This window comes from Coffea arabica, chromosome 7c (genome assembly GCF_036785885.1).
Source record: "Coffea arabica cultivar ET-39 chromosome 7c, Coffea Arabica ET-39 HiFi, whole genome shotgun sequence".
Lineage (NCBI taxonomy): Eukaryota > Viridiplantae > Streptophyta > Magnoliopsida > Gentianales > Rubiaceae > Coffea > Coffea arabica.
The window spans coordinates 20,050,951-20,062,318 of NC_092322.1; the positions used below are offsets into that span (position 1 = coordinate 20,050,951).

The 11,368-nt window shown below is 39.3% G+C and overlaps 1 protein-coding gene across 1 annotated transcript; it reads right to left on the reverse strand.

Annotated features, from left to right (window-relative positions):
- Positions 1–692: 692 nt before the first annotated feature.
- Positions 693–4,791, reverse strand: LOC113699712 (uncharacterized). The gene is made up of 3 exons (XM_027220069.2): positions 1,754–4,791; positions 1,053–1,449; positions 693–941 (listed from the first exon to the last, which is right to left on the reverse strand). Exons 1-3 carry the CDS (start codon positions 4,789–4,791, stop codon positions 693–695), a joined length of 3,684 nt encoding a protein of 1,227 aa, XP_027075870.2.
- Between the last annotated feature and the right edge of the window lie 6,577 nt (positions 4,792–11,368).

The following is an 11,368-nucleotide window of genomic DNA, read 5'->3' on the forward strand; positions in this document are numbered from 1 at the left end:
CTGCTCATGCTAAAGCACAACAACTTCTCTCAAGGAAAGAATAGTTGGCCTTATATCCTGCAAATTTCTTGCTCAGATAGTAGATGGCTTGCTCCTTTCTCCCAGACTCGTCATGCTGTCCCAGAACGCATCCGACAGCCTCATCAAAAACAGACAAATACATAATCAGAGGTCTCCCTGGCTGAGGTGGCACTAAGACCGGAGGATTTAACAAATTCTTGATCTTATAAAAAACCCGCTGACAATCTTCATTCCAATCCATCGGCGCATTCTTTTTCAACAGTTTGAACAAAGGCTCACAGGTAGAGGTTAACTGTGTAATGAATCGGCCAATGAAATTGATCTTTCCAAGAAAACTCTTCACATCTTTTTGACTTTTTGGAATGGGCATATCTCGAATTCCTTTTATTTTTGCAGGATCTATCTCTATACCCTTTTTACTGATAATAAAACCCAATAGCTTACCAGCCGGAGCTCCAAAAGCACATTTCTCAGGGTTCAACTTCAAATTATACTTTCTCAATCTTTCAAACAGCTTCTTTAAATCAACCAAATGGTCCTCAACCTTCTTGGATTTAATTATGATATCATCCACATAGACCTCCATCTCTTTGTGAATCATGTTATGGAACAGGGTAGTCATGGTCCTCTGATAAGTGGCTCCAGCATTCTTCAACCCGAAAGGCATCACTCTATAACAAAAGGTTCCCCATGGGGTGATAAAAGAGATTTTCTCTGTCTTCTTCTGCCATTAAAATTTGATGATACCCAGCAAAACAATCACCAAAAGATTCAATTTCGTGTCCAGCAATATTGTCCAAAAGAATATGAATGTTTGACAAAGAAAAATCGTCTTTCGGACTGGCCTTATTCAGATCTCTGTAATCAACACATACTCGCACCTCCCCAGATTTCTTAGGCACTGGCACAGGATTCGATAGCTAGATGGGATAATGAGACACCATGATTATCTTAGCATTGAGTTATTTCACAATTTGTTCCTTTATTTTGAGACTAATTGCTAGTTTGAATTTACGTGGCTTCTGCTTTACAGGTAAAAAATTTGGATCAGTTGGCAACCTGTGAACCACTATGTCTGTAGAGATCCCTGGCATATCATCGTATGACCATGCAAACACATCTTGAAAAAGCATTAAGAATTCAATCATTTCCTCCTTTTGTTTCTTATTCAAGTGAATGCTGACTTTAACTTCTTTAACCTCCGTCTTAGTGCCAATATTGATGATTTCTATTTCTTCTAAGTTGGGCTTGGGTTTCTCTTCATACTGTTTTAAATCCCTTGAAATAGACTCAAATTCTTCCTCAGTATCACTCTCGCTTTGAATTTCAGATTGCATGATTTCAAATTCATGAGAGATATCGAGATTGCAGCCATCGAATTCCAAAATAGTGACATCCAAAGGGTCAAAGAATTTTATTTGTGGCCATCTGAAAATAGAATAGAATATAAGTAATAAATAAATAGCAAATACTGGAGAAATTTTTCATTTCATTAAATTCAAAATGCATCAAGACTTCACAAAAGATAAATACACAGACGTGTTTGCTATTTAAAGATATATTTAACCCAAACCTTTATTTTCGTTTCAGCAATTTTCTTGAACAAAGCAAGTTATATTAACTGAAAAAGAATAAAGGTTAAAAAGATGAAAGCAATTTCTTTTAACAAAAGATCCAGACTACTGTCCTATCTGGATATGATCTAGACAAAAGACAATTCCCTTAAATTTACCGAAATTCCCTTCGAGAGGGAAGGTAATCAGCAGTCCAATTATGAATAGCTCCTTCGGTAATTGGCAAAAATTCTGCATTTTCTGATGGCCCCTCCTCACAAGTAGCCCCGACAAATAGCTGAGACAGGTCCACTTCAATTTTCTCCACAGGATTCTTCGTTTCTGGCATAAGCACCTCTGATGGACGAGGAAAGGTGTGATATAACGGCGGGGCGTTTAAGGAAGTTTGTTTACCCTTCTTTTTAGCTTGTTTTCGAGCTTGCATTTCTCTCCTATCCTTAGCAGTCGGATGAAATCCCAATCCAAATGTATCCTTCTGCGTCGGGATCTCTATTGGCTCCAAAATTCCTTGTAATTCCCGCCCAAGACCCTTTCCTATTTCGTATCCGCCTCGGATCATCTCCCTAGCCATTATAATACTGGCCTCTGGCAAATTTGATTGAGTCAACGACTTATCCCTGGATGCCCATCCCACAGAGACGATGTCAGCAACGTGATGAGACGAGATTGGAGTCCGTTTTCTGTTTTCACCATTAAACTTTGCATCAACGATCATGGTACAGTCATCCTCAGCAAACACAGCAATGAACTGATCATTCATAATAAACCTCAACATTTGATGCAGAGAAGATGGCACTGAATTGGAAGCATGTATCCAAGGTCTCCCAAGCAAAATATTATAAATGCTGGAGAAGTCCATCACTTGGCAAGTAACTTGGAATTGAGCAGGGTCTATCTCCAATACCAGGTCTGTTTCACCCATAGATTCCCTCCTTGAACCATCAAATCCTCTAACCACAGTTGCAGATGGACGGAGTTTAATGTCAAGAAATCCAAGCTTGGTAAGAGTGTTCCATGGACAGATATTCAACGCTGACCCATTATCCACTAAGACCCTCGGCAACAGCTTTCCATTGCAACAGACCGATATATACAAAACTCTGTTATGCCCGATCCCTTCTGCAGTCAGATCATCATCAGAGAAGGCAATATGATTAGCAGCAAGTACATCCCCCACAATGTCAGAAAATTTATCCACCGAAATATCTTTAGGGACTTGAGCTTCATTCAGAATTTTGAGCAATGCTTCTCTGTGCAGCTCGGAAGTCAAGAGAAGATTCAGAAAAGAAATCTGAGCAGGCATCCTATCCAACTGCTCCACTATTTTGTATTCACTTCTCTTCAGCATCTTCAGAAAATCTATAGCTTCATTTTCAGACACACGAGGCATGGGTGTCGGAGATTTAACCTTGGCCCTAGATTGAATATCAATATCGGAGTTTTCCACAATTTTCCCAGACCTAGTAATAGTAGATATATCTTCCTTCAAGCAATCTTTACCGCCAATTAACAGACTGGGCTCCTCGTAGTTCCATGGTACCTCTTGCAAGTTATTGACAGGCATTTGTTCTGAAAATTCGAGAATGGCAGGCTCTGATATATCCCATTCAAAAGATGGAAGATCCAAAATAAAAGGAACTTCAGAATTGTCAACCTCGAAAGGCCCTCCTTCTACCATAAATGGCTCCTCTTTTTCAAACACAAAAGATTTTAATTTTTCTTCAGCATTATCTTTAGTTATGGACTCTTCAACAGACAGCAGTTTCCTCATCTCCGCATGGTCAGTCTCCATCACGCCAAACACTTCAGTTTCATCTACAATGTACTGACTGGGGTCGACAAAATCTTCATCAGCGATGATAACCCCCACAGTACTCCCATGCTCAGGTAGAGGATTCTTACTAACATTCGGTCCCTGCTCTCCCTTTTTTCTGAGAAGGATGTCTTCAGAATCAATCATGTCATGAATCTTATGTTTTAAAGCCCAACAATTGCCAGTGGTATGACCTGGACTTCCAGAAGGATAAGCACAAATTGCATGCGGATCATAACCGGTAGGAGGACCTCTGGGATAGATTTTGGGAGGAACAGTGCCAATTTTTCCAACTGCTTTTAATTGCTCATACAACTGATCAATAGGTCGGTCCAAGTTGGTGAATGTTCGAAATTGTTTCTGAGTTTGAATTCCACTGGTTTGCAAAGAATTTTGAGAAAGGTTATTGTTTTGCAATGTTGGTCTGGAATGGTAAATGGGACGAGAGTGATTTTGAAAGACAGGTTGTGGAGTTGGAGGTAAGGGCGAGGTATTCAAATGATTTGGTCGGGAATGATGGAATTGGGTAGTAGTGTGGTAAACTAGTTGAGGATTGGTGTAATACGGGTAAGGAAAAGAATAGGTGGGATGGTTTTTGAGTCTGAAAGACGGGCCTTGATCCCATATAAAAGCAGTATCACCTTCTTTCTTTTTGAATGAGAGCTTTTTCCCATTGTTGTTTTGATTTTGTAGATTATCCAATTGCAACTTTAATGCAGACACATTAACAATCTTCCCTGCTTTGACAAATTCATCATACTCCTCCAATTTGTTAATGATAGCAGCAAATGAACTTCCAGTCATGCAGAAGATCTCTTCAAAATAGGGTGGATCGTGAGTCTTGATGAAAGTACGAACAATCTCTTCCTCGGTCAAATAAGGCTCCACTTTGGCAGCTAACTTTCTCCACAGTTTTGCGTAGGTCTTGTGATCTTTCGATGGCTTTCTTTTCGTACCCTCCAGTGTGGTTCGTGTTGGTGCCAACTCACAGTTAAATTCATACTGCTTTACAAAAGCAGCTGATAGATCCAACCAGGTTTTGACTTCTCTAGATTTCAAATTTGAATACCAATCTAGAGCATCTCCCTCCAAACTTTTCGAAAATAGACGCATAGGCAAATTCTCATCATCCATAAGTTTACCTAACTTGTTGGCAAACATCTTGAGGTGCGTCTTAGGATTTCCAGTTCCATCATACTTACTGAATTTAGGGGTTTTGAATTCCAACGGTAGCTGAATATCTGGGAAAAGACACAATTCATCGTAGTCCAAACCACCATGCCTACTCAACCCTTGATTCTTTTTCATAAAGTCATCAAATCGGTCTAACCTTCTTAACAGATCTTTATCAACGGGTGTAGGTTGTTCTTCCATCGCCGCCATCCCTTGAGATGCCGTATCCAGTACAAAAGGCTCCGTAAGGTGGTGGTGCGGTCCCTGAGGATTGGGGGGAACGTTCAGATTGGTTTGTGGATGGATTTGAGGGATTTGACTACTGGTTGGGTTCACCAATACATAATTCGGATGTATATAGGAAAAGTCTGAATTTAATCAGGCAAAGGTATTTTCAAGAGAGTTAGCGAAAGGAGGAAAGAAAGGTGTTTGGGTATTGGATGTGTGGGGTGGTCGATAGTCTTGTGCAGGTGGGTGATTATCGATAGGTTCTTGGTCATTTGCGATACCACCACTACTATTGTTAGCGACTAACTGATCAATTACACGCTTTTGCGACGCCATCTCAGCACTTAACTCATTGAACTTGCCAAGTGTCTCACTTAATTGAGCTCCCAATGCTGTGAAGTCCGGTGATGTAACTACGGCAGATCTTTCTGAAGTTTCTGGTACTGAACTCATGTTTACAGGCTGTCTCAAGGCTCTATTTCGAGATCTGGTGATGATGGGGCTTCTTTGGGTAGCTATTGTGAAAAATACCTGATAGTGGAGAAAAGAAACTGATTTAGGAGTGGATTTTCTGTCAAATTGCTGTAATTTATTCAAGAAAAAGAAAAAGAAAGAAAAAAACATGGTTAGTAGATATCTAAATAATTCGGATACATGTCCTATGGGGGAGCCCTTTTCTGTCAAGGGTAGGCCTAATATGATGCAACACCTTCGAAGTGAGACCTGTTTATCAAACCTGTGTTTCGAAAAATAACTTTGCAACAGATAAGGATCATTTCATTGATGGATTTCAAAATATCATACATCATCTACATCATTTCTTGAAGTTGATTTCGTACAAGATCATTAAACTTTTTCAATCTATCTATCACAGCATCTTTTGGCTCTTTGGAATAGGGATTCTGCATGCGTTCAGTTTGATCATACAACTTGCCACACTTTCTCTTCAACTCCTGGTGTCTTTCTTGCATTTTCTCACACAGTCTTTTATTCTTCTCTGCTAGACGCTTATTCACTTCCACAGATTGCCTTAATTGTGCATTTTCTCTGTCATTTGCCTCAATGATTACCATTAATTTCTTGACTTCCTCGGACTGTTCCATCAATGGTCGCTCAGCACCAGATTCTCTGAGCCACTCCTCGTATTGAGGGGTAACCAAAGCCATCTGTTTAAGTTGCGGAACATAAGCGATATCCTCATCATCGGAGAGTGTTTTCCAAGCTTCGACAATTGGTATTTTCATCAGAATTTTATCTGGACAGATCCCTTTGCCAAAACTGATGGTGAAATCGATCAAGTTAGGTGTAAGTGGTACTCCTTGAATGCGTTCTAACTGTCTGAGAAACCTTTTAGGAGTGTATGCCATGATGCCTTGAGTTCCCAATAGCAGTATAAAATCTAATGACTTGGTGCGCAGAATAGGGTTGAAACAGTCGGTCTAGTCTAGTACCCATCTAATCTTTTGATCTGGCAATACCCTCAGAAAGTTCAGCCATTTTGATGGGTTTCTTGGTAGATTACTTTTGTCAACTCTCTTATGATGGGTAGAGATCCAATTATCCCCAATCAATGGTAGACCATCAAGAGCAGGCAACTGTCTTCGAAAATGTTCCATGGCCCATATATGCAAAATCTGATTTGATCCATAAAAGAACTTTGACCCCTTTGGCAGTTGGTACACGCAACAAAAATGTCAGCCAACACGATCGGTACTATAGAGGTTTGTCGATCCTTAATCCCAAAAAATAAGTCAGACAGGAATTTAGTGATTTTGAAACCAATTTTTTTATCTTTTCTAGGAAACAAATAAATCCCAGCCATCACGAGTCTGTACACCAGTGGCCTCTTACATTCCCATGTTACCCTAGATGTAAATGAAAAATCTTTCGAATACTTATCAAATCCGTCTTTCATTGCGAATCTATCAAACAAAAATTTTACATCTATGCTTTGATCTGACTCTCGCACTACAAACTCTTTTAATCCAGTAAAATGACATAATTCGACCTTGCCCGAAGCAGTTGGAAATATCACTGCTGTACCCTTTACTGGCAAATTCAGAAGACCGGCTACCTCTTCAATGGTCGGAGTCAACTCCTTGTTTCCTATCCGAAATGTTGAACCATCGGGATCCCACAATTGAATTAAAGCTTTTACCAAATACCATCTAATTCAATGTCTTTGAAATCCCCAATTGGTCCAAGGTAGGAGGCAACCTGATTGATCTCACTAAATGAAAGAATCCCTGACCATCTTCGAACCTTCATTGGAACTGTTAACAACTGACTGATTTGTTGAGGTCTGTCCATCTAAAGCATGTAATCTCGATTAAATACCTTACCTACAGGCCTCACTTCTCCAGTTTTACAAGAATTTAAACATGAATATCCCATAGAGGGTTAGTTACCCAGGGAAAACAAGGTTAGTATATTCCTAAAATTGGATTCCCTAAACGGCATTCCCTCTAGGGTTAATGCATGATGCCAGTTTATTAAACACATAAATATGCAATATGACAATTGAAACATGGTCTAAGGGTGCCCCATTTAGATGCCGGGGTAGGCCTAGAATGACATGCATATATATATATATATATATACATAGCATTAATGCGATAAACTAAAATTTAAACGTGCTATTTACAAAGGGTGGTCTGCCTTAACGAATACCACGTTAGGACTCTTATTTCTAAGATTTGTGAATGCAGTGGAGACAAAAATCAAGAAAAGTTAGTTCAATCAGATAAATTCACATAACACATTGTAGCAAAGCAATACACAGAGATCAAACAATAAAAGAAAAAGAGGGGTTGGATCCCTCCCCTCGTGAACAGTGTCCCTAATAGGGTAAGACAGACTCTACCCTAGGTAAACTATCATGGATGCATGAGGTATCGGCTCACTAATGCATCTAGACTCGATAGGTTTTAGGTCCCCGAGCTTTCAGACTTGGAAACCAAAGGTCATCAATCCCAAGATTCTTTGTCGGTGGCTCAAACGATTCCCCAAACATTGCCACGTGCACGTTATGCCACGGCCACATGTCCAAGTGAATCTATGAAAAATCCTCAATTTTCGACTAAAAGCTAAAGGCCATCAACCCAAAGCTTAAAATGGAAGATTAAGTGACCCCTCGGATCATGCTACGCACACGTCGTGTCGCGATCACACGTCCAAGTGGGTCGTCTAATCCTAACAGGGAAGAGTAGCGTGACAAGCCACTAAAAGAAAAATAAATGAGGGATAAAAAATAAAATGTATGCACGTATGCTAGTGCTCGATTTGGAGGGGAGGGATCGAGAACCAATGCGAGGTTCTAGGGTAATATTCCCCACCCCAAATGCAAAGCGCGATACGAATAAGTAAATGAATAAACCATTCATCACATACACAAAAGACGAGGAACGAATACGAGTGTGAAACGCAAAACATCCTAAAAAGGGAAAAACATACAACCTAAAACATCCAAATATAATAAATAAAAAGGATTAAAAAAAGAAAAGACAACTAAACCAAATGCTTGGACTCTCTAGCATCCCCAGTGGAGTCGCCAAGTTGTCGCACCCCATTTTTCACGATGGAAAAATAAAAATAAAGGGTATTCATAAGAGATGTGATTTTATTTAAAAATAAGTGAAAAAGGACATAAAATGGGACTTTAAAAAATGCGACAATTTGGGTCCAAAAATTTAGTCTAAAAAGGATTTTTAAGAGAAAGAGAAGTCGCTACTTGGTATTGAGTTTGGGTGTATCAAGTCACCCCAAAAATATTTTTGACTCAAATAAAATAAAATAAAACCCTTTTTGACATCTCCAGGTCTTCGAAAAACAAGAGAAAATGGGTTCGGGAGTCACGGTTGAAGAAAGGGAAGGCAAAGGTTCGATTAACTCAAATCTAAGGCATCCTTTCAACCTAGTCTAAGCTAGTTGCGAGATTTAGTCAAAATTTTCCTAATCTAACCCTTAATTTTATCATATTTGGATGTTTCCTACATGGATGCAAATCTAAATTTATAAAATATCGAAAGGGTCAAAATATCCATTCAAGGGTTTAATCGAACCAATCGCATTAATTGCGAAGGCCAAAATGATTTCTTGAAAGTGTCACGAGTAGAGCTGTTAATCGAACCGGGCAGCTCGCGAGCCGAGCTCGACCGGGCTCGATAAGAGCTCGGCTCGGCTCGTTAACAGAGAGAAACGAGCCGAGCTCGAGCTCTAATAGGTACTCGTTTAATATACGAGCCGAGCAGGGCTCGGCTCGTTTAAGCCCAGTAGGCTCGAAAAATAAGGGAATTTTCGTCATTTCCACGTGTATGTGATAAATGGTAATCTAGTCAAAGACTCAAAGGCATCTCCCGTCCGTCTGTCTGTAGCCCTAATTCATTCTTTCCTCCTTTGGTCTTTCGTTTTCTCCTCCTACAGCCGTCACCCGACTTACCCCGCAGCCTCCATTCTCACACCACCGCACGCCGCATCCCTCAACCTCCATTCTCACGCCGCATCCCTCAGCCTCCATTCTCACCACTAGGCGCCATCCCTAATTTTTTGATTTCCCCTTTCTGTCATCTATTTTCCCATTCCACAGCCGCAGCCGCCATTCTCACGCTGCCGCACCCCGTAGCCTCCATTCTCACGCCGCATCCCGCAGACTTCATTCTCACCGCCAGGCGCTATCCCTAATTTTTTATTTTCCCTTTCTGTCATCTCTTTCCCGTTCCACAGCCGCAGCCACCATACGAAGCAGCGCCATACGGAGCCATCTCGGTAGAGCCAGCCGCCAGGGCCCTCTACTATACCCCAATTCACTGCATTCTAGTAAGTAGCCTTGATGGTTTTTTATCGTAGCCTTGATGTTTTGATAATTATTTGCCGTGGTTGAAATTAGTGACATCTTGATACTTTAAAGGACTCTTCGTGCAAAAGTTTTAGTGAATTGCAGGTACTAAGTGACTTTGTTGTGTATCAGCAAACCTTTTTATGTTATATTATGAGAGACATACTGCTTAGGCTTCTCTGGTGTTATGCTAATATACAGATGCAGCTTAACAGTGCATGAGTAATTGCAAGAGAGTCTGAAATTCTTTGAATTGGGGGAGTAACTTTGGATAGGGTCTCTGAAAATACAAAAATGCTAACCCCTAACATGAGTAGGATAATTACATTTTATGCTTGTGATTGTTTTCTGCCCAACCAATTAAGACCATGTTAGTTATAGATTAAGATACTCTGGTGTTTTGAGGAGGATCCCAAGCTTTAAAATGTTTAGAGTGAAATTGACATAAATCACAGAGGCATACATATAGTATTTACATGGCTACCTAAAATTGAAACACATTTAGAATAAACATTAATCTTTTGAGAAAACCTTTAGCTAAGGGCACTTTGAGTGGAGTCAGGTATGAGTCTCAGAGACAAGTGTGGGTTGAAGGCCGTACTGTATATGTATGTGTAAACATATATAGTTCTATTCGTAGTATATTAAAAGTTATTAAAATCAAAGAGGCTAGTTAGCATCATAAACTGATTTTTTTCATTCTATTTTGAAGCTTTGGTTCTCTGCATTTTTAAGAATCAACTTCTTTGTCCTAGAATATGGTATCTTATGCACTTCATCAAAAGAGATTCTAAGTATAAGGTGAATTCTTTTCCTAAATATTCTGTAATTATAAGGTGGATTTTTATGCAGCAAATTGACTATTAAAAGCCCTTTTATTATGATTAATTATGGCCTTAGCATGTGAATAAATGTCTACCATCCATCTTGGATAGTTGAACAGATAGGTTCTTTCAACATTTGATTGGCGCCTCGCACCTGGATTATTCTCTGCCCTTTTCAGTTTTACTCCTTAAAAAAGGAAGATTCATTTGTCATTTGTCATTTGTCAATTCAGAATCTGAGGAATAATTCGATTAGCAAATATTTTTTAATCACTGACCTTAATATTATTATATCTTTATCACTTTCTTGTGGGTTATTTATACATTTATCACTTTCTTGTGGGTTCCAATTCAAGATCCCTTACTTGACCCTTTAACTTACCAGCTATCAACTCCACAGGTCAGAAAGAAAGAGACAACCTTCAACCTGGGAACTTCACACATATTACCTTTCTTGAGCTGATTGGAATTGACATTTCTTAGATGGATATATCATTTCTTTCCTTGTTTAATATAAATGTCTACTAGAAATGCCACTATACTGTCCCCATGCACAAACTAATTGGAACTATGGATTCAGTATTTCCCTGGAATTCATCACTGTCCCTTGTTTGGATTGCCATTTTAAGAGTTTTTAATTGCTTTTCTCTGTTATTTCATTAATCTGAATGTAAGCTTGAGAATTGAGATAGGAACAAGTTAAAGAAATGTTAAAATTAGCTTGAAGTGGGCATTATTTTTTGAAATCTGTTTTATTACTTTTGTACCTTATTTCTTAGAAATGTTATTCTAAATTTCTGTTTTAACTAATCAGAATCTGTATTGGTTATTAAATGTTTTTGATTAAGGAATGTACAGCTCTCCATTCAACTCATTTCAAGGCTCATCATCAAGTCCTACG